The sequence below is a fragment of the Rattus norvegicus genome, chromosome 5 (genome assembly GCF_021556685.1).
Source record: "Rattus norvegicus strain SHRSP/BbbUtx chromosome 5, alternate assembly SHRSP_T2T, whole genome shotgun sequence".
In the NCBI taxonomy this organism is placed as follows: domain Eukaryota; kingdom Metazoa; phylum Chordata; class Mammalia; order Rodentia; family Muridae; genus Rattus; species Rattus norvegicus.
Genome location: NC_141538.1, coordinates 128,658,678 through 128,685,031, shown reverse-complemented (window position 1 = coordinate 128,685,031; position 26,354 = coordinate 128,658,678). Strand labels below are relative to the sequence as shown.

Here is a 26,354-nt window from a genome sequence, read left to right as displayed (position 1 = left end):
TGTAGCCTGTGCCTTCAGCACCACACAGACACGGTGCATGTGTGTGGGCACTGGCTTGGCAAAGCTAGTTTTGATGGTAGAGGAAGTGAGTGTGTAGCATTCCAAGTGCCTGGCCCCTAAAACACCCTGCCTTTCCAGGTATAGTCTACCAAGCTTTCCCCACAGGGCTGGCTGGCCAGGATGTTTAAGGACAGTGCCTGGCACTTGTTGGCACTCAGTATGTGCTGATTTTCCTTGTTCTAGACGACTTTTGGTTCATGGGTAATCCAGCCAATAGAATCCAGTTCTTTTAGCTCCACTTGAATCTAGGCTCTGTCCAGAAAACACGAGATGCATCTCTGTTGGGCCCTGTCCAATCTTGTGAATCATACCAACTTTCAAGTTTGAGCTCAGAGAGGATTGGAATTTGAGGCCAAAGAAGGCAAAATATTTCCCTTTCCCATCCGTGTTAAGTTCTTCAGTGATGGGTAATGGAAACAGATGGCCATGGGTTCAAACACTGGCTCTGTCCTTACTCACCTAGCTGCCTGTCTGCATCACAGACTGCTGTTGAGACGGGTAGATGGACCAGAACCCTCGGCTCTCAATGATGTTAGTTATGCGGCCTGACAGAGACCACGCCCTTACTTGTTAGATGGGGAATAATCTTCCTTTGCAGGGCTGTAAGAATTAGAGACCAGTGCATGGAGATATAAACAGAGCCTGGCAGCACCATTCAGGGTCTTGGCAGTTTAGGTGGCCAAGTGGTTTCACATTTGATTTATTATCTTTATCACTCTCAGAGCTAGATGGGTCCTGCCCGAAGGCCAGAGCACATACATGTGAGAGACAGGTTTGTTCACAGCAGAGGTGCCAAGTAGCACCCAAACCCAGTCCTTTCCACCAAGAAGTCCTTGGCGCCAAACAGTGTTGCTTCAGCTGCTAGTACTTAATGAGCCTTTACTCGGAACCATTTTCAGCTCCCGGGAGCAATATGATGGTGCCTTAAGTGCTCTCTGCTCAGTCCCTGGACTTCTCCGTGACTAGGACCCGCGTGCGTGAAGACCCCGGTCCAGTTTACTCCCCTTCAAGGTTCACCAAGTTGTGGGCCCAGCGCCAGTGCAGTGAGGGCGGATAGTGGGGAGGAGCAGAGGAATTTTGCCGGGAAAGGGTCCAGCAGGGTCTTGGCTGACGCCGCGTTAGCCACAGCTCAGGACCCTAGGGTGGGAGAGGGAACAGGAAAGGTACTTGTGCCCGGAAAGGTTGCAAAATCTTCTCATGCTTGAGGGAGAAGCTGAGAGCCGAGGAACTGGATGGAAGGAGCCTTCTCGGCTCTCCTCAGGTGCGGGGGGCCTGACTGGGTGCGGTCCCACCCCGCAGGCTGGCAGGCAGAGGTGCTGCGCTGGAGGCACCGGGTTTTGGGGGCGTGGTACGGCGGCCGGCCGGGGCGGAGAGGGGCCGGGGCGGCGGCAAGAGTTCCCGGGAAGTGGGGCCCCTGCCAAGCCCGGCGCCCTGGGCTCAGGCCCTCCCTCCCCGGGCCCGGCGGGACCCTGCGCCTGTGTCGGGAGAGGCCGGCGTCCGGCAGATGCTCGCGGGGCGGGGGCCGGGGGAAAGGCGGGGAGAGCGAACCCACAACAAAACTTGGCTCGCTCGCGCCCACGGCTCGACTTGAATGACAGGAGCCGGCGCCCGCCGAGCGCAGCGGACACCAGGGAGCCTGTTCTGCCCACGGCGCGGCGCGCAGCGGCAGGTAGGACGCAGGCGGCCGCCTAGCCGAGGGACCACGGGCCACCGGCCGCGCCGAGGCAGCCCACTCTAACTTCCCGCCGTGTTCTCATGGCCCCAGCCGCCGCCGGGGAGGGTGGCCCATATCCCGCCCTGTCCCGCGGACCCTGCTCAGGGGGCACGGTTAGGTACACCGCCATAGGGGTGGCGAGACCCCTGCGGGATCAGGAGCAGGGGGAAGGGGACGCTTTTTCTACTCGACATTCAGTCCCAGCCTTCGGGCTCCTCCCGCTGCGCACATCTGGAAAGAATCTGGGAGCGGATGGGGAGGGGAGGTGGAGGCACACGGGCGTGTGACAGGGACTGTGGGGGCAGGTGAAACTGGGAAGGGGCCTGGACCTCTGCACTGAGAACTGGGGCCCAGGGCATCCTGCATCTTTTCACGTCAGTTCGTCGGGGGTGGGGGGCTCCACCGAGTCCAACACCGACCTCTTTACATACAGAAACAAGCACAGAAAGGCAGAAATCAGCCCCCAGGGCTCTGGGCAGGTGAGGCACATGGTCAAGCAGCGGAACTTGGCTTCGTCTGGTTAGGTGCGGTCTAACGCTCCGACCACTCGGTCTAGGCATCTGCTTCCAGCGGAACACAGAAAGGGGTAGGGCAAGGAACGTGAATGGTCGTCCCCAGGTTGTGTGGGTCACGGAACCACCATCAGCCTGGTGCAGGGTGGAGTGGGGTGGACCTGGATGGGTGAGTTGGAATACCTGACTTGCAGTCAGGTGGAAGAAGGGGGGTGGGGTCGCTTGGAATTCCTGTGCTGGGGCCCGGGTTGGGAGGCAGCTATGGCGAAGCTGAAGCTCCGGGGGTGGGGGTGGGGGAACAGAAGGCAGCGAGTGCTGTCGCCCAGGCTAGGATGCAGGTGTGCAAGAGGTGACAGAAGGATGAGCATTGGCAACCTGAGTGTCTGCTGGGGAAGGTGAAACCACGCTCTGACTGGCACGAAGTTGCACCTAGGCTGTGGGCTTGGAGGAACCCTGGATGGGCCTTTCCTCCTCCACCTCTTCTTCCTTTTGCCCTGGAAAAGCCCAAACGATCAGATCGTGGGCTCACAGGGTGAACACCATTGGGAAGGGCCCGGGCTGCTCTGGGAAACTCATCAATGGCTGGTTTGGGGCTACCTCCTTCTGTATACTCTTGGAGCCCTGAGCCCTGTCTTCGGTGTGTAAGGTAAGAAGTGTCAGAGTCGGTGACTTGGTGCACCATGACAGGGTACTCTTTGTCCCTTCCGTCTGAATCCTGGGTAGGAGGTGGCACCTGTAGGCTTGTTGGAGTCATACATAAGAGTGCTGACCATGACCTATTGGAACCCTGCTGGTTTCCTATCACCAACATCCTGGCATGGTGGTTGATGTCCTCAGCAACCTGTGCTTCCATACCCAATTTCTATTCCCTGTTTACAGGAGCAAACACATTGGCCTTTTCCCTGCCTCTTCACGCTCTGCCCATGATTTCCTCTGCTTTGTTCACTGGGGGAACTCCTACTGAGCCTTCAAGAGCAGCTCGGGGCTACAGGCAGACAACAAACATTAGCCCTAGTCTTAAATTTAATTGATTAATCAATTAATTAATTTATGTGTTGTGTGTATATGTGTGTGTGTGTGCATGTGTGCATGTGTGCATATGCGTGCGCATGCCATACTAATACCATGACTGACTGAGCCACCATGTCCTTGTTTTGTTTTGTTTTTGTTTTTTTTTAAAGACTTATTTGTAATTGTGTGTTTGTGTGTGCAGGTGCTGGCAGGGGCCAGCAGTATCAGATCCCCTGGAGCTGGGGTTACAGGCGGTTGTGAGTCATCCCAGTGAGTGCTGGGCTCAGTCTTCTGCAAGCAGAGTGCTGTTCTTAACAGGTGGGCCATCTCTCCCCAGCTTTTGACTCACTCTCTCTCTCTCTCTCTCTCTCTCTCTCTCTCTCTCTCTCTCTCTCTCTCTCTCTGTCATACTCAGCTATTAGGCAGGGAATCTGAATAGATTATATTGTAGGTCTTTCTTCTCTGCTTTTCACAAATTCATTCCACTCCTGGAATCAGGGGAGATTCAGCCTAACCCTGAAGGACGGAGCCAAGACCTCTGGGCAGAGGGCTCCTGAGGAGTCTGAGATTTCTGAGGGGGGCAGCAGTAAGGGCCATTTGCCCTTGAGTTTCCAGCCTGCAAATCAGGAGCCTAGTGTAAGCCTGGTCCTGGGTTTTTTTATTGCTCCAGCAAGCTATAGCCCAGAGGAAGCTCAGTGAGCGTCCAGGGCACTGAGTGCAGAAGGTAATGCTGGGGTCTGGCATCTGCTGCAAACCTTGTCCATTCTCCCTTCTTGCCCTGGAGTCCCTGCTTTCCATCGGTGTACCAGCACCTCAGCCTCTTTGTTCCTCACACAGCTCTGCCCACCACCTTCATCTGCAGTCTGTCTGTCACCCTCTTCACACCAGCAGCTCCTCATCTTCCAGAAACAAGGCCCATACTCCATGCCTAACCTGTCCTAGACTTGCGGCCATTGTGCCTACTTGTGTTATTCCCAGTTCCCACGTGCCACAGGCAGTCCCGTGAGCTTTGTAGAGTTTTCCATACAGACTCTCTGAACCCCAGGTCTTCCTTCACACACATCGAATGTCTTGCATTCTTGCCTGATGCTTGCCAGTCAGAATGGCTAGTGTAGACTTCACTTCCTCTAGGAAGACATCTATGAAAAGGTTATGCTTTCTCTGGGCTCTTGTGAACCCCATGTCTCCCTCTTATAGCTCAGATGACTCTGATTATACATCAGACCCTAGAGAAGCACTGACTAACAAATATGATGTGAGCCACAAACGACTGTAAAGGTGTTCTGGAAGCCACATTAAGAAATAGGAAATGAGGGTTGGGGATTTAGCTCAGTGGTAGAGCGCTTGCCTAGGAAGCACAAGGCCCTGGGTTCGGTCCCCAGCTCCGAAAAGAAGAACCAAAAAAAAAAAAAAAAAAAAAGAAAAGAAAAGAAAAAGGAAATGAGAGGCCAGAGAGATGGCCCAGAGAGTAAAGGCGCCAGCTGTGCAGCTCTGAGTACAACCCCAGATGCAGATGGGTACATGTGTAACCCTGGCATTCCTGTGCAAGATGGGAGGCAGAGGCAGGAGAACTGTCTGGGAGCTTGATGCCCAGATAGCATGGGGTATGCAACGCAGGTAAGCAGGGCAGGCATGCAGGGCAGGTAAGCAGCGCAGGTAAGCAGGGCAGGTATGCAGTGCAGGTAAGCAGTGCAGGTAAGCAGGGCAGGTAAGCAGTGCAGGTAAGCAGGGCAGGTAAGCAGTGCAGGTAAGCAGGGCAGGTAAGCAGTGCAGGTAAGCAGTGCAGGTAAGCAGGGCAGGCATGCAGGGCAGGTATGCAGGGCAGGTATGCAGGGCAGGTGTGCCATGCAGGTAAGCAGCACAGGTAAGCAGGGCAGGTAAGCAGGGCAGGTAAGCAGGGCAGGTGTGCCATGCAGGTAAGCAGGGCAGGTGTGCCATGCAGGTAAGCAGGGCAGGTGTGCCATGCAGGTAAGCAGTGCAGACTTAGAAACAAGAATGGAAGGAGAGGGCGCACTCCTGACCTCCACATGCTCAGCACCCAGACTGTGGTATTCTGTCTCCCTCTCCTTCCCTCCCTTCCTCCCTCTCTCCCTCCTTCCTTTGTCCTCCCACCCCCCCGGTTTTTATCTATTTAAAGAGAGGGTCTTACTATGTAGCCCTGGCTGGCCTGGAACTTTCCTTGTAGACCAGGCAGGTTTGAACTCACAGAGCTCTGCCCGTTTCTACCTCTGGAGTGCTGGGATTAAAGGCATGCACCTCCATGCCTAGCACAAACAATTTTTTTTAATGTAAAGTAAGACAGGCAAACTTAATTTGCTTAACTCAATGTATTGAAAGTGTTAGGAATTTACATCGTCAATACTGATGAGGCACCTTACATTATTGTCTGCAGTGCCTTTAAAATCCACACACCCTGTGTGTTCTTTCAAGCATGTCTCAACATGAACTATGGAGAAATTGCTCCACAGCCACATGTGGCCATGAGGATCTACTCCAGTGGACAGGGCATCGTGAACCTCTCAGCCAGGAGCCTGCCCCATGCTTCCTTGTAGGGCCCTGACACTTGGTATCCTTGGCTTCCTGGGAAGCAGCAAGGGATGATGCAGGAGCCCTGGACCTTAGCTTGGCCCCTTAACACCTCTCCCAGTGGGCCTCTGCTCGCTGGCCTCTAAAGGAGTGATGAAGACATTTTTGGTCTGGTTCAGAATGTTGATCTAAACTATATATCTGTACAGATAAGCGTGTGGATTTTTATGGAGATAAGCCAAAGGTGAGAGAAGAAAACCAGCCTGTCCAGTGAGTACCTTGTGCATGTGAGGACCAGCTCCTTCCCTGCACCCATTCCACGGCCTCCTGCTCTGAGTGAATTTGAGGCCCACTTCCCTCCCCCCCCATTCTCCCACCTCCCCTTGGCTGCTGGGGCTGGAAGACTGTGGAATCAGCTATGGGGGAGGGGAGGATAATGATCTGTAGAAGGGTGGTGAGGGGAGTGGGGGGGAGGGCAGTGTCACCCACTGATCTCTACTGGGCTCCCTGGTTCTCTGCCACACTAGCTTTCTGGGGTTCAAGTCTGCTTAGACCAACATGGACTGTATGTAGGGTTAAGGGACTTGGCTGTCACCTTCTTCTTTCTTCCCCTTTCCTTGGGATATCTCATCCTCCTAGGGACCTCTTTATGCTGGCACCTGAATCCAGTGGGTAGTGGTTATATCACCTGCTCCAGAGGACAGGGATGTGATCTGCCTCACCTGTGTGCCCACAACCCAGGGCTGGATCCAAGATGGGGGATCTGCAACATCGAGGGCAGAGTGGTGTCTAAATAGTGCAGCAGTGGGGGTCATACACAGGTGGGCTAGTGGGCTGTAGCATCTCCTCAGAGCAGCCAGGCCAAGAAGTCTAAGTGCGTTCTAGACATGGGACGGGCAAAGAGGGGTGCTAGAGTGGGGAATGAGGTGTTGGGGGCAGATCATGCTGCGAAAGCAGAGAGGTGGTTCTCAAGCGGGGGGAGGATCTTGACTCCTTCAGGGACCAAATGACCCCTTTCACAAGGGCTGTGTATCAGTTTGTATCAGTAGCAAAATTACAGTTAGGAAGTAGCAATGAAAGAAATTTTATGGCCGGGAGGTCACTACGACATGAGAAACTGGATTAACGGTTGTCGCATCAGGGAGGTTGAGAACCACTGGAGTAATGGAAGGGGGAAATTCATCTTTATTCATTTCTTGAGCATTTACTGTGTATATCTCATTGACTTATGGATTGCCCATGGAGGGTACTTCTGTTATCTCTACCACAGATGAGAGAAACTGAAATTTAGACTGTTGCAAAACTCGGCCAACGTCACACACTGATGAGAGCAAGAGCTGCTCTTAGCCATTGTTCTCCACAGCCAACCCTCCAGTGTCACTGACAACCTCCCAGTTCCCCCAATCCTGCCACAACATGCTCTGGTCAGACCCTTCTAGCTGCTGTATGGTTGGATTTCCTAAGGCTCTGGGAAGGACCCAACCTGGCTTGTGCACTAATCACTACTCCATTCAGGAGTAGAGCCCAGAGCCTGGACATAGGCTGGTGCACCCCTCATCTACTCAGTGGAACATGTTACTATGTAGGGTCAGCATCGTAGCAACAGTCAGATGAGGAGGCTGAGGTTCAGTGGGGTGCAGTGAATTGGGGGTGGTGGTGAGGCTTTCACTGGGAATGTGGGACCATTTCACTGTCTTCTGTTGCAACTCAACGTATCCCAGAGACATTCCTGAGTTCTTGTGATGCTAAGCCCTGGCCTGCAGGACCACAGGGACTGTGGTAGCCAAGTACTATCCTTAGCCTGTACTCGTCTCCTGCACTGGGGATCACGGGCAGTGTCCATGTGGGCATGTGAGGTGCTGGGGAAGATGGCTAAGTGGCTACACATCAGGACTCAGCAGGTCATAGGACACAGCAGCCTCAGTCACCTCTTTGCCTGGTGTTGGGTTCACTCAGCCTGAATCTGCACATAGAGAGTTATTGACCCAACTCAACTATTGCTAAGAGAGTGTTCATGACCCAATTCAACTATTGCTAAGCCTTGGGCAATCTCAGATTCTACACACACACACACACACACACACACACACACACACACACACACCACACATACACACACATATACACACATACACACCACACACACACTCACACACACACTCACACACATACACCATACACACACATACACACACATACACCATACACACACATACACACACATACACACACATACACACCACACACACACTCACACACACACACACTCACACACATACACCATACACACACATACACACACATATACACATACACACCACACACACACTCACACACACACTCACACACATACACCATACACACACATACACACACATATACACACATACACACCACACACACACACACTCACACACATACACACATACACACATACACACACATACACACATACATATATACATACACACACATACAACACTCACACAATATACACATATACACACATACACACACTCACACACACATACACACACATACACACACTCACACACACATACACACACATACACACATACACACACATACACACATACATATACACACACATACACACACATACACACACACTCACACAATACACCATACACACATACACACACATACACACACATATACACACACGCACACGCATACACACACTCACACAATATATACACATACATATACACATACATACACACACTCTCACACACACACATACACACTCACACACATACACATACACATCACACATACATATACACACACATACACACATACACACATACACACACAACATACACACACGACATACACACACACACACACACACACACACGAGAGGGAAAGGGTATTTTGATTTTGGGCAGAAGGAATAGTATGTGCAAAGGCCTGAAGGACAGGACCATTATGGGTCCCTTACCATCCTGTGTAATGTGTTGGGAGAGAGTTGGAAGAGTGTCAGGGCGAAGCCCTGGGGCCCTACATCAGAACTAACACACACACCTGCTTGGGGATGGACCAAGGTCTGTCAGAACAACGGCAGTTTAACAAAGTCTAGGTTCTGCCTCAGCTTCCTGTGAAATAAGGGCACAGATTCCTCAGGAGCCAGACTGGTGAGAGTTACAGAAGGTTTTGCAGCCCTGACAAAGGATGGGGCTTCATGGCATTTCTATCACCACAGGGGATATTCCCAATAAGAGAGGGTAGTAGTCATCAAGGTCTAAGTGCCAACTGTCTCGTGACTTATAATGGCTTCCTGTATAAGTGCCCAATGTGTGTGACCAGTGAATCACCTGGGACCTCAGTGGGCTGAACCACTCCTCCCGCAGGCATCATGGCCGGCAGCAGGGGCTTGCCACTCCTGCTGCTGTTGCCTCAGCTGTTCCTGGGCCCCGTGCTGCCTGTGAGGGCACCTGTGTTTGGCCGAAGTGACACCCACACCCTAAGCCCTGAGGAGAATGAATTTGTGGAGGAAGAGGAGCAGCCAGTGCTAGTACTGAGCTCTGAGGAGCCAGAGCCTGGCCGGGCCACCATCGACTGTCCCCGAGATTGTGCCTGCTCCCAGGAAGGCGTCGTGGACTGTGGTGGCATCGACCTGCGGGAGTTTCCGGGAGACCTGCCTGAGCACACCAATCATCTCTCTTTGCAGGTAAGAGTGATGCCATGCCATATGTTGTCCCCAGCCCACACATGGTTGTATAGCTCACTTCTTACTCAGAACTTCCAATTTTTATGGTCCCAGATTCAGGGCAACAGGGGAGATCAGACTCACAGAGTCCTGGTCCCACCCTTGGGGTGCCTGTGATGTCCTGGTTACAGAATCCTGAGATATAACCTGCTGGCTGGTGGAAGAGTCTGGGCTGCCACAAAGATTTTAGAGTAAAGGTGTCTCACCCTGGGCACACAGTTGCCAGCCCTGAATAGACTGGGTGCTGCTAACACCCGTACAGGACTAGGAAAGCCAAATCAAGGGGATTCAATTCCTGGAGGCAGTGGGCTCAGAGCAGAAAGCGAGAGTGCTGGCCCCTGCTGAGGCCCACTGGATGGATGGATGGATGGATCCTGTCATATCCAGGACAGCCCTGGGGAGAGGAGGAACTGTTACTCCAAAGGAGATCAAGAGAAGGTGGCCTGTGACTACTCAGGGGGGCAGGGCAGGGCAGGCAGTGGGCCAATGAGAGGAAAGGACAAATTGAAGCCAGTCACATACAGACTGTCTCACGTACCTGCTGTGAGTGCTTCTGGTTGTGTGCAGTGCTGGGTATGTAGGAAGGGCATAGTCCCGCCCTGACTTCAGGTCTCACAGTTCATGGGTAAAACAGATAAACGAGTAAACAAAGAAGTCCAATAGAGGGCTGGAGAGATGGCTCGGTGGTTAAGAGCACTGACTGCTCTTCCAGAGGTCCTGAGTTCAATTCCCAGCAACCACATGGTGGCTCACAACCATCTGTAATGAGGTCTCATGCCCTCTTCTGGTGTGTCTGAAGACAGCTACAGTGTACTCATATATAATAAATGAATGTTAAAAAAAAAAAAAGAAAGAAGTCCAATACAGATAAAAGGGCTTAAGGCTTAGCCATGCAGACTGACCCAACACTCACAAGACAGAGGCAGGTGGAACTCTTGAGTTCAAGGCCAACCTGGTCTACAGAGTGAGTTACAGGACAGCCAGACCTACACAGAGAAACCCTGTCTCGAAAAATAACAACAAAAGGAAAAAGAAAGAGGTGGGGGTGGGGGGAACTTGAGCTATGGGGCCGTGGAGCCATGGGTTAGATCAGGCTCTCCCTCCAGCTCAGGAGGGCTTTCCAGAGCACATGGTTGGAAATCTTGAATTCTCAGGGGAGTGGGGACTACAGGGCCAAAGAATGGGACATTCTTCTGTTTAGGGATCAGCTCCATGTGGCTGTCACTTGGTGCGGGTCTGAACTACGGGTAGATGTCTGCATGTGGGCTTTTTTTTTTTTTTCCAGAGCTGGGGACCAAACCCAGGGCCTTGTGCTTGCTAGGCAAGCGCTCTACCGCTGAGCTAAATCCCCAACCCCTGCATGTGGGCTATTTAAGAGTGGGACTCACATGTCTCTGTGTCCATTGCTGTACACTCACTGTCTGCCTCAGAGAAAATTCCAAGGCAGGTGCCCAAGACTGGGCCAAGGGTGGGTACAGAAGCCCCATGTACCCCCAGCCCTACCTGCTGCTGCCCCATCTCCACACAGAACAACCAGCTGGAGAAGATCTACCCCGAGGAACTGGCTCGGCTGCAGCGGCTGGAGACGCTTAACCTACAGAACAATCGCCTGACATCCCGAGGTGAGGAGTGGACGGGAAAAAAACCCTCATAATTCCTCCACTTTGAATTAATCAATATTAAGATTTTGGTATTCTCCATCCCCCATTTTAAAAGATAGCAGCTTTATTTGTATGTCATCTATGTGCCATAAGTGACTCAGTTTAAAAGACCAGCCCAATATGATGTGTTTGGGTGAGTTTATACAATGTACAACCACCTCTTGTGACCTGCAGCCATTCATTTTAGACTTTAGCCCACAGCTGAACTCCTGTAATAGCTGTGGAGGCTTGCTTTGTTTCACTTAGCACGGTTGCTAGAGCTCTCTCTGGCTGTCACAGCAGGGTATTCCATGGAGAGACAGGCCATGGTTTATGTAACTGTTCCCTCTCCATTGACTTGGGCCAGTCCCAGCATCTGGTGGTCCTGGAGTGGGAACTGGATGTCAGAGGCCAGCTCAGGGCTGGAGAGGGTCCAGTCTAACTAACTGTAACATGCTTTCTGTCCTAGGGGACCAGGGGTGAAGCCTGTCCTGCTGGGAGCTGATCCCAGCTTGGCTGCCCCTGCCTATAGGTGGGGCTGAAGTTGAAAAGGGGCTCTGGCCCCCTGCAGCCATCCCCAGGGAGCACTCCTTCCTGGTCAAAGGATGAGACTGGGTCTCTCAGCAAGCCCTTAGCTGCTTGCTTCATGCTTGAGCCACAGGAGAGGGAGAATGAAGGCAGGGTGGATGCTGGAACTGATTGGGGATGGAGGGTGCTGCCTAGCAGGTTGGTGGTTCGCCTGCTCCCCTGTAGCATCTCCTTCATCCAGGGCTCTGACCTGTCCTTTAAAGGGCTCCCAGAGGAGGCATTTGAGCATCTTACTAGCCTCAATTACCTGTACCTGGCCAACAACAAGGTGAGGGCCATAGAGGGTATGTAGGCTTCCCTGGGATTGGGTGGGGTTCCCTGGAGTGGGTGGGCTTCTTTACCTTCCTGACTCTCTTCCCTTGAGCTCTGTGGTTGTTTCTCAGCGCCCTTGACAGCCTGGCCTCTGGGTCCCTATTGCCCTGGGTGTTGAGAATGGGACACTCATCATCCCCTGTAACCTAGAGCGTGTCTGATAATGAAGCAGCCAGTAGCTCCAGCACATGGGTGGAGGGAGAGCCCAACAGGCCACACAGGCACTAGGAAGGCTTCTTAGAGGAAATGGCATTGGAGTTAGGTATGAAGGGCAAGGCTGGGTCCCGGCAAGGCTGTTCAGTTGAGGTGGCCTGCGTTCAGCTCCCCAGTACTCAAGTGGATCATTTGAGTCCAGAAATTTGATACAACCATGGACACAAGGAGATACTGTTTCAAAATGTATACAAGTAAATAATAAACAGAAAGTGTGGCATGAGTGGAGCTTGCCTTCCCTCCACCCATGGAGTAGTCAGACAGACTTCAATTCTCACCATTTCTTCTGACCTCTAATCCTTTCCTTTAACCCCAGGAGGTCAGAAGAGTAGGGTCAGGTACAAAAGGCTTTGATAGCTAGGCTAAGGGTTGTGGGAGCTGGACACATTTTGTTTTATTAAAAGATGGATCAAGTTTCTACATCGGAAGAGTAGCTTTGCTGTCAGAGAAGAACCAAGGGAAGGAGAGCAAATGAGCCCAGCAGCAGGGCCCGGAACTAACTTCTGCACCTCTATTGGTCTTTCTGTCGGCTTTTCCTTTTCTAGCTGACATTGGCACCCCGATTCCTGCCAAACGCCCTGATCAGTGTGGACTTCGCTGCCAATTATCTCACTAAGATCTATGGACTCACCTTTGGCCAAAAGCCAAATCTGAGGTCAGAGGTCAGAGGGATGATCCTGGGTGTGTGGGAATTATAAATGTGGGAGGGGGGAGTGTAAAAGGTTTGGGAGAAGCCAAGGCAAAGCAGGAGACACAGACAAGCCCTGAGAAGGGGCTTGCTGTGCTGTGGGCTGTGGGTTGTGTTCAGGGGTATGCGGTGGAGGAACACCAAGGCCTATTGGAGGAACCTGAAGGCTGAAACCTGAGGGCTGAGGAGGCCCCCATCCAGTAAATGAGGAAAAAAGGCCTATGCATGGGAATGGTGGGATGTGGGTAGGAAAAGCCACTTCCGGCAGGCAGAGATGCTCTTCTTTGAAGCTGCTAAAGGAGGTATGACTACTCCCAGGACTTCTACCCATGGCAGGTGTCTGGCTTGGGACCAGGAAGTCCTGTTTCTCCTGCTAATTTATGTGGTGACTTCTGGCAAGGTGCTGAGCCTTTGGTCCCTGTTCCTGGCCATGCAGGGGTTCTGAAGTTCTTTAACTCTGTGTCCCTGGGTTAAGAGGGTAGAAAAGTACCCTGGGCCCTTCTTCAGCTTGAGGAGGAGTTTGAAGTCACACGGCAAAGTTAGCTCATGGCCAGGAAGCCATGGTGGGGTGAGGACTGCCCCTCAATCCCGCAGGTCCGTGTACCTGCATAACAACAAGCTAGCAGATGCCGGGCTGCCAGACAACATGTTCAACGGCTCCAGCAATGTCGAGATCCTCATCCTGTCCAGCAACTTCCTGCGCCATGTGCCCAAGCACCTGCCACCTGCTCTGTACAAGCTCCACCTCAAGGTGGGGAACGGAGAGGGCAGGTGAGGCAGAGGCAGACCCATGTCCCGGGGACAGAACAGCTGAGGGAGAAGCATGGCCCAGATGGGCATGGGGATGCTGAGTGAGTCTGAGAGCCCATCGCAGGGTATTAGCTACCTAGGGGAGCGGGCAGGAGTCTGGGTTTGAGGGGGCTGCCTCCCCTCCTGGTAGCCCCTAGGCTCCTCGGCACACCTCATCCTGAGGCCTGGTTCTTGCCTCTGCCTGTCACTCTGATCCATCCCTCCCTTTCCTTCTAGAACAATAAGCTGGAGAAGATCCCCCCTGGGGCCTTCAGTGAGCTGAGTAACCTGCGGGAGCTGTACCTGCAAAACAATTACCTGACCGACGAGGGCCTGGACAACGAGACCTTTTGGTGGGTCCCTGTGTCACCGCATCCTTCGCAGCAACACCTGGCAGTCTCAGCTTGTCTCAGCTGGGCATGGTCACGTGCCCACTTTTCCTTGGTTGCTTTCTCTGGAACCTGTGGGGCTTATGTCTGTTGCCATTTCTGTCTCTGGGAACAAGTCAGGCATACAAACATGGGCTGCTGAAATGGCAGATGTCTGTGGGCCTCTGCCCAGCTTCTCGGGTTCCTCTTTTCTCCAGGAAGCTGTCCAGCCTGGAGTACCTGGACTTGTCCAGCAACAACCTGTCGAGGGTCCCAGCGGGTCTTCCGCGCAGCCTAGTCCTGCTGCACCTGGAGAAAAATGTCATCCAGAGTGTAGACGCTGATGTGCTGACACCCATCCGCAACCTGGAATACCTGCTGCTACACAGCAACCAGCTGCAGGCCAAGGGCATCCACCCGCTGGCCTTCCAGGGCCTCAAGAGGCTCCACACGGTGCATCTATACAACAACGCACTGGAACGTGTGCCCAGCGGCCTGCCCCGCCGAGTTCGCACCCTCATGATCCTGCACAACCAGATTACAGGCATAGGCCGTGAGGACTTTGCCACCACCTACTTCCTGGAAGAGCTCAACCTCAGCTACAACCGCATCACCAGCCCACAGATGCACCGAGATGCCTTCCGCAAGCTACGCCTGCTGCGTTCACTTGACTTGTCTGGCAACCGCCTGCAAACACTGCCTCCGGGCCTGCCTAAAAATGTACACGTGCTCAAGGTCAAGCGTAATGAGCTGGCTGCTCTGGCGCGTGGGGCACTAGCTGGCATGGCCAAGCTTCGGGAACTCTACCTCACAGGCAACCGACTGCGAAGCCGGGCCCTAGGACCCCGTGCCTGGGTGGACCTTGCTGGTCTGCAGGTACTACAGAACTGGTCGGTGCAGGGGCCATGCCGGGGATGGGGTGGGGCTGGGGCACAGGGAGGGGGAAGGATGATGGAACTACTAGGATGAGCCATCTCGGCTGCTAGGATGAGTGGCAGTTGCAGGAGCCCGTTTCCGGTGGGATAGCCAAACTGAGCTTATTCATTGGATACATGCTGGGGAGGCGGGCCTTAGAGTAGGAGGGCCATGACTACGTGGTCCAATTTACTTATAGGTGCAAGAGCAAAAGGCACAGTGAACACAGTGACTTGTGTCTCTGTGTGGCCAGGCCAGGTCACCATGAGGGTAGAAGGAGGGACCCACATTTTAGTCTGACATGCTCACCACTGGCGGTGGGGTGGGAATTGCCATCAGGGCTGGGGTGTTTTCAAAGAATGCTGGGAAGAGGTGGGGCCAGAGAGAAGTCAGGAGGTATCCTGAGCTTAGCAGGTTGAGGAAGCTGGCTCTGCAGCGTGGCTGGGGTCTCTCATCCAGTCTACCCTGCTGAGAGCCACACACCAGAATCCAGCCTCTGCGCTGTTCCTCAGGAGAGAAACTTGGCTCAAACCCTCTATACTTGCTCCCTCTTGTTGCATTCACTAACTCACTGAGGTGAAGGGGCCGTACCCGTCAGGGAAACTTGGAAGCTACCCTTGGCATGCTTCTTGCCTCTGTTGCCTACATCAGTCAGCCCGCCAGCGCTTAATCTGGCTTCAGCCCTTCATTCAGGCTGCTTATGCCCTAAGCCACCATATTTTTTAACCAAACCCCCAGGTCCTAGGATCTCACCACTTTCGGTTCCTGTCCAGTCTTTCATAGCTCCCTGCTTCCTTGAGGTGCCAGGCCAGACTCCCTGCAGTGGTTTTTCAAGCCTCCCACTGCTCCTGGTTCAGCACACAGCATCCCTTCTACTGGAAGCACAATACCTACCTTGCTTACTGGAGACATCTATTCGTTTGTTCATTCATTCATTCATTGATTCATTCATGCATGCATTCCATAAGTCTTAAAGAGTCCCCACATTTGTAGGAGACACCGTTGTTCCAGAACTGGGGATGCTGTGAGGAATAAGGAGAGTACCACTCTTGTTAGGGGATATCTAGGACTCAGCCTAAGTGTCACCTTGCCCAGGAAACATTCTTACCCTTTAGCAGGGACAGGCAGGTCAGACACCTCCCCAAGCCTCAGCCTGGTGAGTGAGCGAGGGAGCAGGCAAGCGGGCGAGCGGGCGAGCGGGCGAGCAGGGATTCCCCCTCACACTGTGTGTCTCTTGACTGGCAACTTGCTCTTTTTGCCTCAAATCCACCCTGTGCTAATGCCCTGAAAAGCATTTCCTGGCTCAAAGATGGATGAATCCTTTTCCCACTCCTTTGTTACAGCCAAGCCCATGGCTTGTTTTGTCAGGCTTTGGTCCATCTCCACAGTCCAACTGGCTTCCTGCAAGTGGAGATGGTGTCTCACAGAGTCCATGCTCCAGCACCCATGGGCACCAAGTGTCTCTGGAATGAATGAGGGAGGGCCTGATGAAGCAGAGACTGGGGATGGTGCCAATGGCTGTGGAGGGAGACAAACTGGGAAGCAAGCCCTGTGGGCCGGGGAGGCGACAGAATTGGAAGTTTGGGGCTTTACTGCAATCCTGATGTTAGCTTACCAAGCTGCATGGGATGTGAGTCTTAGTTTGATGACCCTGCATCCTAGCCTCTCGAGATGATGAAGGGGCTTACAGATCATGTAGTCCTGGCCCAGGGCAGCACTAGTGTAGGTCTGGAGAAGGTGCATTGGCACTGTGAGGAGTAACAAGGGTGGCCACAGAGCCAGTGCGTGCCAGGTCCCCTCCCCAACTTCCCTGGCTATTGCTCCTGGGTTCCAGGCACAGAGCCTGGGGCCTGCTTGTTGTACCACGGTTTCTGAAAGCCTCCTACCCACTCTCCTGGCCCTCGCACATGTGACCTGCACATGTGGATCTTGGCGTGATGGAAGTGACAGGTAGATAGAAGAGGAAAGATTGTGACCTGCAGGCAGCTGGGCTTTGACTTCATGTGCAAAGGCAAGAGGGACTGGGCAGGAACCATATCAATTAGAACACGTATTTGGCGTCTGGCACAGCACATTCCAGCCTCTTAAACATGGATTAACCTCGCCAAGCTGTTTCCCCACCTGGAAATGGTGGTTGTCAGACCCTCTCCCCTCACTAGAGATCTCATTAGCAGGAGATAGATTATGGCTTGCCGGGAGTCTCTAAACTGGTAAGTGCTCTGCACGGGTAGGAGTCTTTGACCCCCTGTTCGCCCCTGCAGTTGCTGGACATTGCTGGGAATCAGCTCACAGAGATCCCGGAGGGGCTCCCCCCATCGCTGGAGTATCTGTACCTGCAGAATAACAAGATTAGCGCTGTTCCTGCCAACGCCTTTGACTCTACTCCCAACCTCAAGGGGATCTTTCTCAGGTAGGAAGTCCCGGCAGCCCTGCTTGCTCCCCCTAACAGCACACAGGACAGATGAACAGCTGAGACCTGGAGGAACGGCCGGCAGTAGAATGTGGGTGTGGAGCCTGGCTTCAATGCTGACTGGCCAGGGAGCCCTGAGTGCACTGCAGGACCCCACAACCCCGTGCCGCCTCCGTCCCTGAGGGTGAGCACACTCTGCCAGGCCTTCGATGGCTCACAGGTCTGTTAGTGGGCATCAGAAACATTACAGCCAAGTGCAGGGTACTGTTGATGCTAATGTGGTACAGGAGGAAGCCCAGAGAGCATCTCACTAGTAACCCCCAGCTGTGAAAACATGACAGCCAGGTAGGGCTCAGGTGTCAGACCAAGAACACAGGTGCCTAGGTTCCTACTGGGATCCAGGGTTAGGACTTTAGGGAACTCAGCTCCCACAGACTACGGCTTCTACTCAGACTCCCCGCCCTCATTTCAACTTGACCCACCAGATCAGAGAGAAGACAGACTAGAAGACAGGCCCAGGGTGGTGACACTGGGTGGTGTGACTTGGCTTCCTGGGCTGAGTTTGCCCCTTACCAGCTCAGCCATAGCCTTGCCTGGTGCCTGTCAGATCTTGAGCTTAGTGGGGAAGCGCAGCAGAGGCAGCTCCTGTGGCTGCCGCTCTGCACACAAAGTGACTATGCATAGAGGGAAACTTTCTTGCCTCTGCCACCCCTTTCTTCAAGCTATCAGCGTCCTAACAGGTCTGTTCGACATGGCGCACTGCGCTTCTTGGCCTCCCACCTTCAAAACTTGCTGTGGCACTTCCCAGACACCCCTCCTTGCCCCCTTTCTCCTCTGAGCTGGGTAGGTGTGAGGGCACCAGCCAGGCCTCCTGGCGCTGACCTGTGGACTTCCACTCAGGTTCAACAAGCTGGCTGTGGGCTCCGTAGTAGAAAGCGCCTTCCGGAGGCTGAAACACCTGCAGGTCTTGGACATTGAAGGCAACTTTGAGTTTGGTAACGTTTCCAAGGACCGAGGCCACAAAGATGAGGAAGAGGAAGAAGAGGAGGAGGAGGACGAGGAAGAGGAAATGAGATAGGACAAAGTGACCCAGGTGGGTGGTCTGTGTGTGTGTGACATCACCTCTCACCACACCCTGCTGTCCCTGCGCTGCCTTGGCTTTCTGTGTCAACTTTATCTTGTCTCTATTCTATCCATTCATTTTGAAAACCTATCATTTCGTTTGCATGTAGAATTGTGCCATGTGAGGTATGAGTGTGTGTGTGTGTGTGTGTGTGTGTGTGTGTGTGTGTGTGTGTGTGAGAGAGAGAGAGAGAGAGAGAGAGAGAGAGAGAGAGAGAGAGATGCCCACAGAGGCCAGTTTGTGCTAAGGCATTCATTCTAGCTCAGAGAGATGAGTATTGTGCTGGGAGATACTCTGGGGTACAGAGACTTCAATGTTTGGGGCTCAGAGGAGAGGCCTGGGCTAGAGATGGGGATCTAGTTACTGTAGCCCTTGAGATAGGTATAGATGTTGAGGGGGCTAGAAGAGTTTGTCCAGGGCAGGGAGGGAGAGGACAGCCATAGGTAGTTAATGCACAGAGAGTCTGCACATACACAGGCATACTGTACACATGCACACATGTACATGTATACATACTTTATTCCAAAACACAACCATAGGCAGTTACATGTACATGTCTGTGTGCACAGGGTGTGCCTATGGATGTATGCAGAGGTATGTCTATGGGTACCCACTCACACAGGCTTACATGTGGCTACATGCATACACAGCACATACTCAATACACTCATGGACTTCTCTAGAAGGGGGCAGGGGCTCCAGCTGCTTCAGTACGAAGAGCCTGAGGGAGGTGGGAACTGCTGTGCATAACTCAGTGTGTCTGCATGGAGTCCTTGTGACGTCACAGGGAGCAACTGAGGGAGAGGTCGGGATGGAGAGAATGACGGGGAAGGTAGGGAGCCTATTTGCTCTGGGGTGGCAGTAGCTGAGGGAAGCCATGTAAAACTCAGGTAAAACTGTTTGGTACTCCTTTTGGCATGGGTGGCATGAGTGCTCATGGGATATGCTGTGGGGGGAGGGTACTCATGGAGGAGCGTGGGTACCAGGGCTGCTGTAAGGACTGCAGGAGGTCAGTAATTGTCCTGTTGTGGAAGGAGGGCCAGGGAGCTGAGTGGCTGCTGTCACAGGCAGGCCAGTGGCTTGATGGCTCGATCTCAAGTCACATCAGCCTGAGGACCTTGGCTTTCTACCCATGTAGTGGGAGATGTTAAGCATAGAATTCATTTATGGCTGACTTTTTGTTCGGGTTGTGGGACTAGGCTTGGTAAGGAGGAGGGCAGATGGAAGTGTTAGAAGCAGAGACATGGGAGGAAGCTGATAGGAAGGGTCCAGGCAGACAGCAGTGGTCGGAGGGGCTGTCTAAGGTTAGCTAGGACTTCAGGGAATATGCTAGGCGTTATGAAGCCAGCGTGTGGCCATGGCCGTGATTGGAATGACTTGAAGTAGAACCTGGAGCAGAGAGGAGCTGGTAGTGGGGGATTGTTGATGGATGGTGACAGCCGTGTGGACGGATGATGGAGACAAGATATCTACTAATGAGAGCAGGATTTGTGAGAGGGCTGTGAGCCTGGAGGGGCAGTCCTAACTCCCAGGGCCAGCCATGGAGGTCGAGTGCCTGCCCTGAGGCAGGGTCCTTAATAGCCAGGGACCAGCAGGGAGGGGTTGCTATTTCATGAGCACTCTTGGTTCTCACGGAAAGGACTGTGGAGTTCTAGGGTGAGGGAGAACCTCCCCCCCTTTGTGGAATGTTGACTGCTGTTAAGTCAACTGAGTGGACTGCTGGGAGAAGTCCACTCCCAGCAGCCAGGCTTCCAGAACCCCCTTACTTGATCCACCTCACCCAAGGCTGGTTGTAGCTAGTCCTGACTCTCCAACATGTTCCACAGGACGATGGACTACCGGACTCCTTTCTGCAGCCCAGGCCTGTGCCCCATGAGCGCCCCCTTCTGACACACCCAACGCTGAGCCCAAGAGGCACCCGAAAGTCACGGGCTGAACACAGTCTCGTGTCCCACCCCTTCCAGCAATGTGTCACACAGTCAGACACGTGCAGATACCACTTTACCGCCAACACCCCCAGCTTGGCCACGTAGATAAGCCAGCTGCATATGACCTTCCAAACTGGCTCTCTGCACAACCTCACACTGATACAACTCACACACACACACACACACACACACACACACACACACACACACACACACACAGACACACACAAACACACACCCTGACCTCAGAGTCCACACTGGCCTGGTACACTCAGGCAGCTACCCTCTCCCTAATTCACTTACACAGAGTGACCTATGCTACCAAAAGCTCTTGCTTCCGGCCAGTTGTGGCCGTACACAGTTGGCCCTGTGCCTTGTCCTCTGGTCCCTCCCTCGGAGACGCAGGGTTGTCTCCTTGCTTTGTGGCGGGGTGCTTTCCACTTTTTGAGACTCAAAAGCTGGCTTTTGTTTTGTGCTTTCCCTATGGGGATTTGAACCTTCTGCCTTCTACCATGGCTTCACCTCCTCCCCGGGTGCTGGGCAGTCCTACTGCTGGGAGCCCCTTTTGGTTGTGCCCTGGCAGGAGGTCACAGGCACTTGAGAACAACCTCAAGAAGGCTTGGGAGGGGAAGAGGCAGCAGTGCATGGTGGGGGTTGGGGTGGGGTGGAGCGGCAGCAGCTGCCTTGGTCTTCAGTTCTGCAGGGAAGTTCTGGGTACCTTTGGTTTTGTTTAAGGAGAAAAAAATATATATGAAGATAAAAATCTCAAAGCTGATTTTTCCTGTTACAGAAAAACTAATATAAAGTATTATCCCTGCCCTTGCAACCGCGCTGTGTCTGTGTGTGCTTCCCTCCAGGCGATGGGCTGGCATCTGCTTAGGGTGAGCAGGATTCAGCAAGCAGCTCCCCTGGCCAGAGGAAGGAGGGTCATCACCAGGACTGAGGGGCCCCGCAGGAGTGGCGCAGACAGAGGAGGGATAGGGTACAGTAGCAAGGCAGGAAGGCCTGGTGCATTCACTCTCTGGGTGGAAATTCGCCTTTAATGTCAGGCTGCTGCACAGGCCTGCACATTCCCCTGTCCCTCCAAGCTGAACCTCCAAACAGACGACCAATGGGCCCTGGGCTGCTTGGAGCCTAGCTGGAAAGTCACCTTTGTGTGGAGGTATTATTACTAGTGTTACTGAGGTAGTTTGTGCTGTCCAAGCAGGGAGGAGGCAGAAGGCAGGTCTGAGAGCTCCTTCAGAGCTGATTTGGGGACCAAGTCTTTTTAGGTATTCCCAGGGACGAGGTGAGGGACACGGCCATTGTGCCACCCCAATGAGGGAGAGCTGGGGTTGGGTTGAAAGCTGTAAGGGAGGCTATACCTAGCTGTTATTTGGATCTAAATGATGGTAGGGATCTCCCTGTCCTGGAGGTGTGTGTGGGTGAATATCTGTCAGGTTCGCCAAAATATAGAATCCTGTCTGTGGCTGGCAGGGAAGACAACTGGATTCCTCAGAGGTCTTAAGGAGAGACTCAGGGAAGGGCCAAATAAAGCCCATGCACATTAAGGGGAAGTAACTTTGCCATTTGATCTTTCCCGGGTGGCCAGCAATCAACTGACAAAGGATAGCTATGTGGACCCTTGAGAGAACCATAGAGAGTGGTAGCATGGGAGGGTGTGTCCTAGAACTGAGGCCCTTCCTGGAGTCTTTACAGTCATGGGAGGAGGGTAACTATGGTTCAAGGGTGAGGGTGTGTGCTCTTGGGGAAGCCTGTCTCTTCCCTGGGTCTCACATTCTCCTGGGCCTGGTATGCAACCTCTCCAGACCACAGTTACACCCCCTTCCCAGACCCCCACTCCTACCTCCAACCCCACCTAGAACAGATTGTATGGTCAAACTGTTAACAAATGCAGCTTCCGCTGAGATTTCTTCCTTTTCTGAGATTTCAGGGTCAGAGCCCAGACCAAGCTAAGCAAGAAGAGGAAGTCTGTCCGCCGAAGCCCTGGAAAAGGCCCAGCTATAGTCAGGCCTATTGAGGTGGCCTGGGGTGAGCAGCCTGGCACAGCTCAGACAGGCCTGTCCTCACCAGGTCCCCAGGACAGGCTGATCTATGCCGTCAGCTGGCATTAGCTCAACAAAGAAAGCTGCTCAGAGTCCAGTCTCAGCTTTATCATCTCAGTAGCTGGGGAGTCAGGAACAGGAGGATTGCTGTCAGTAGAGTCTACATAATGGGTTGCTAGCCCTGCCTTACCATACCCTGCTTCAAAGCACAAAACAAAGCATGTAGTCTGTCACGTCCGTGAGTCTTGAAAAATCAAAGATTTTTATTATCACGTTATTGCAAACACGGAAGGGACTGGGGACTCTCACTCCATTTTGCCACCCAAAGAGTTCAGACCCCAAAGTACTGCTAGTCACTTGGCCAGAGCGTCCCAAGCTGGGTCTTTCTCTTTCTAGCCCTCTTTGCCCACCCATCTCATGAAAGGCTGGCTGAGCTGTACCCATTGGGTCTCCCAGCCCTAGTGGCATCAGTCTCCATGTTAGATGAGAGAGAGGTCTGGAGGACAGACACGGACAGGCTGTAACGTGAAGGCAGCAGGCCTCAGACCTGGGGTGGGCCAGCCCTTCTTGAGTTAAAGCCACATGCTGTGGGGTGGAGCAGGGTTGACCTGGCCAGGGCGCAGCTAGGGCAGAAACAGGGACACTGTTGTTATATCTTCCTGAGTTGGAAGCTGTTGTGGCTGTGGGGACCCTGGAGAAGGCAGAACCTCTTTCACTGTTCCTTGTTCATTAGAAGGGAGTGGCTGAGACGCCAAAGACTTGAATTAACCTCTTGGCCATGATGGTTCTTTCAAGGAGTGGTTTTAGCTCTCAGACCCACCCCTCCCCCAGCTGTTTTTCCACAAAGAATAGGCAAATACCCCTACCAGGTGCCTTCATGGGCTCAGGTACTAGAAACTGTCACAGCTGGGCCACGAGAGAGCCATAGTTGCTGACTGGGGCCTCTGCACACAGTTCTCTCCCTTTTGAGATGCTATTTCTCATCGGTGGCTGGCTAGCCCGTCAGGGTGGGATGTACCAGATGCTCAGGTGTGTTTTGAGTTTAACTCCTACGCTTAGCCCAAACCTCAGGGTCTGGCCTGGCTCTGCGGCCCTGCAGGCTCACACATTGGTCTCCAGCTCATTGATCTCGATAGTGCAGTGGTCTAGGCTGGCAGTGGCCAGCTCTTCATCCTGCTCTACCTGGACCGGGATGTGGTGTGGACACTTGGGGCCCAGGGTTAGCTCTGAGGCCTCAGCCACACTCTTCACACAGCCGTTCTGCTGGGCAGCCACGATCTCCTGCAGTGTCACTGGCTTGGTTTCACAGGGCAGCAATTTCTGGAGAGGAAATGGGGCCTCGTTAGCACTAGGAAGGGCTGAGGTAGGTAACACTGAGCAGTCTCAGGGCGGCTGGGAGCCACTGAAAGAGATGTTTTTATAAGCACAGCTGGGCAGCCTTGGCAGGTTACAGGGCTCTCCAGGCACCAGTTTGCAAGCTGCCTTGCCTCCCTGCCTCCTGTTTTGGTCAATGAAGGACTTGCCTTACAGAGTCCAGCCAGGAAAACAGTAGCTTCCCTTCCTTGCAGTGAAGACATCACATACAGGCAACTCTGCTGCCCCACAAGCATCCTGCCTGAGGGGCAGGGTTTTCTCAGAGGGAAGAAGTTTCCTCACTGTTTCACTGGTTAGGTCTGGGTGCCCTGCGGGTTGAGTCCTCCATGAATGGGGGTTAGAGAAGCTCGTCACCTGCTGGGACAAGGAGCCCAGAGCTATGCAGGGTGTGATTGAAAGCTTCCCAGTGCTTGGGTGAAACATCTGGGACTCTGTAACCACACCCGGCTTCATCTCCTGGAACAGTGGTTCTCAACCTTCCTAACGCAGCCACCACTAATACAGATGTCCCCTCCTGTGGTGGTGGCACCAAATCACGAAACTTTCACTGCTATTTCATAACTGCAATGTTTGCTACTGTTACAAATTATGCTGTAAATATATGAGATGCAGGAGGATATCTGATCTATGACCCCCGTGAGAGGATCATCAAACCTCAGAGGGGTCGCCACTCATAGGTTGGTAAGTGAGGCTTCCTGGAGGGACACCGCTCTCACCTCAGTGCCCATGTCCTGAGCAAAATCCTTCCGGCAGATGTGGGCCATGATCCCTGCTGCCAGCGCATCGCCCAGCACGTTAATCATGGTTCGGAAGCGATCCCTGGCGAGCCAAGGTTGACAGTGAGCTGCGGCAACCTCAACCGGAAACGGGTAGAGGGCCACACTCGACTGGAAAGTGTGAGGCCACCCCACAGAGGCACAGGCAGGGACCGCAGGCAGGGATGCACCTAATCCACCCGCAGTGGTGCTGAGCAGCCGAGGAAACCCCTTGGTGACACAGGCCCTGTGTTTAGAGGGGCCAGACTTGGGGTCACTACCTAGAATTCCAAGAAGGCTCCGTTTTCACTTTTGGATCCTGGGACACCAGTCGCACAGCTGGCATGGATTATTGGGGTACCCTAGCATACCATCTATAGCAATCCCCCCACCCTGCTGCCCTCAGCAATGGGTGGGGCTGGGTGGGGGCCGGAACAAAGCACTCACAGTGCCCAGTCTACAGCGATGATGAGGTTGATGTCATCAGTCGGCAGTCCCACAGAGGTGAGCACAATGACCATGGTGACGAGCCCTGCCTGCGGGATGCCAGCCGCCCCAATGCTGGCTGCAGTGGCTGTAATGCTACAGAGGGAGAAGGATGTGGCAGAGATAACTACCACTGCCCTGGCTCCAAGGAGACCAGAATGCTAGAGCCTGGGGGCCAGCAAGGGTGTGGGGGCTGGCTGTCATGATATCCGGGGGGGAGGGGGCGTGCTCGGAGAAGCAGGTCCCTGTTTGGAATCCTTAGGACTCATGGGTCCCCCAATTCCCACCCATGAGAGAACTAGAAAAAGTTGGAAATCTGTGCCTTTGCAGGACAGAGACGTTTGGAGATTCTGGCGGTCTATCAGCACAGCTCCACCCCAACCCCACTCAGGGCCTATCCTTGTATGCAGGGACTGGCCTACAGGGAGGCCACCTTAGACTCTGTCCCATCACAGCAGCCTGTGCTTGACACAGCCTCACTGGTCCTCAGGCCTGGCTCTTGACTCTGCTTACCCTGATCCTGGAGATCAGGCTTCCCCAAGGCCCAGCATCAGCTCTGCCTGTGGCCGGCCTCTACCCATGTCCTTCCTGACCCAGGGGCCCTATAGAGTGTGGCTTTGGGACACACCTGATAGTGATGATCTGGCCAAAGTCTAGCTCGTAGTTGTTGACCTGGGCAATAAAGATGGCAGCCACAGCCTCGTAGAGCGCAGTGCCGTCCATGTTGATGGTGGCGCCCACGGGCAGCACAAAGCGAGCGATGCGTCGGTCGATGTGGTTGTTCTCCAGCAGACACTTGAAGGTGATGGGCAGGGTGGCTGAGCTACGGGCAGAGGGGCAGGTGTCTGCCCGCCACCCTCCTCCAGGATGGTCTGGGCCTCTGAAGTGAGCCACTGTGGGAGAGCCAGCTCACTGATCCCCTCACAGAAATGTGCAGTGTACATGTGGGTCAGCTCGGGCTGGGTGGAATGACCCCGGGAAGAATACCCAGGAAGGCAATGGGGAGAAATGGTTCAGTGGCACAGTTACACTGTGTGCCTAGAGTATCTGCAGTGCTGATGAGACTATGGCTGATGAGGCCCAGAGACTGTGCCAGAGTGCCTGGGCCTGGAGTCCAGCCTCCCACGGGGCCTCAGCAAGCTCTGTAGCCTGGGCACCTTGGTTT

The 26,354-nt window shown here is 53.6% G+C and overlaps 2 protein-coding genes across 45 annotated transcripts in view; one reads left to right on the top strand and one right to left on the bottom strand.

The window, feature by feature from the left end:
- The first annotated feature begins 1,257 nt into the window (after positions 1-1,257).
- On the top strand, positions 1,258-22,816 carry Podn (podocan). 43 transcript variants are annotated; one of them, XM_087660011.1, is made up of 16 exons: positions 1,258-1,321; positions 1,659-1,729; positions 2,208-2,253; positions 2,331-2,455; positions 3,500-3,615; positions 6,033-6,067; positions 9,198-9,517; positions 11,085-11,178; positions 11,988-12,052; positions 12,855-12,964; positions 13,592-13,748; positions 14,024-14,139; positions 14,373-15,030; positions 17,331-17,479; positions 18,380-18,572; positions 20,428-21,355. In XM_087660011.1, the coding sequence occupies exons 7-15, from the start codon at positions 9,203-9,205 to the stop codon at positions 18,555-18,557; spliced, it is 1,842 nt and encodes a 613-aa protein (XP_087516137.1). In that variant the 5' UTR covers positions 1,258-1,321; positions 1,659-1,729; positions 2,208-2,253; positions 2,331-2,455; positions 3,500-3,615; positions 6,033-6,067; positions 9,198-9,202; the 3' UTR covers positions 18,558-18,572; positions 20,428-21,355.
- The window catches only part of Slc1a7 (solute carrier family 1 member 7), a 44,337-nt gene continuing 40,797 nt past the window's right edge, over positions 22,815-26,354 (bottom strand). The window contains 4 exon segments of one of the 2 annotated variants that reach the window (NM_001108973.1): positions 22,815-23,894; positions 24,665-24,767; positions 25,151-25,285; positions 25,818-26,012. In NM_001108973.1, the coding sequence (NP_001102443.1) occupies positions 23,676-23,894; positions 24,665-24,767; positions 25,151-25,285; positions 25,818-26,012 (652 nt within the window). In that variant the 3' untranslated portion in view covers positions 22,815-23,675. 2 annotated transcript variants of the gene reach the window in all.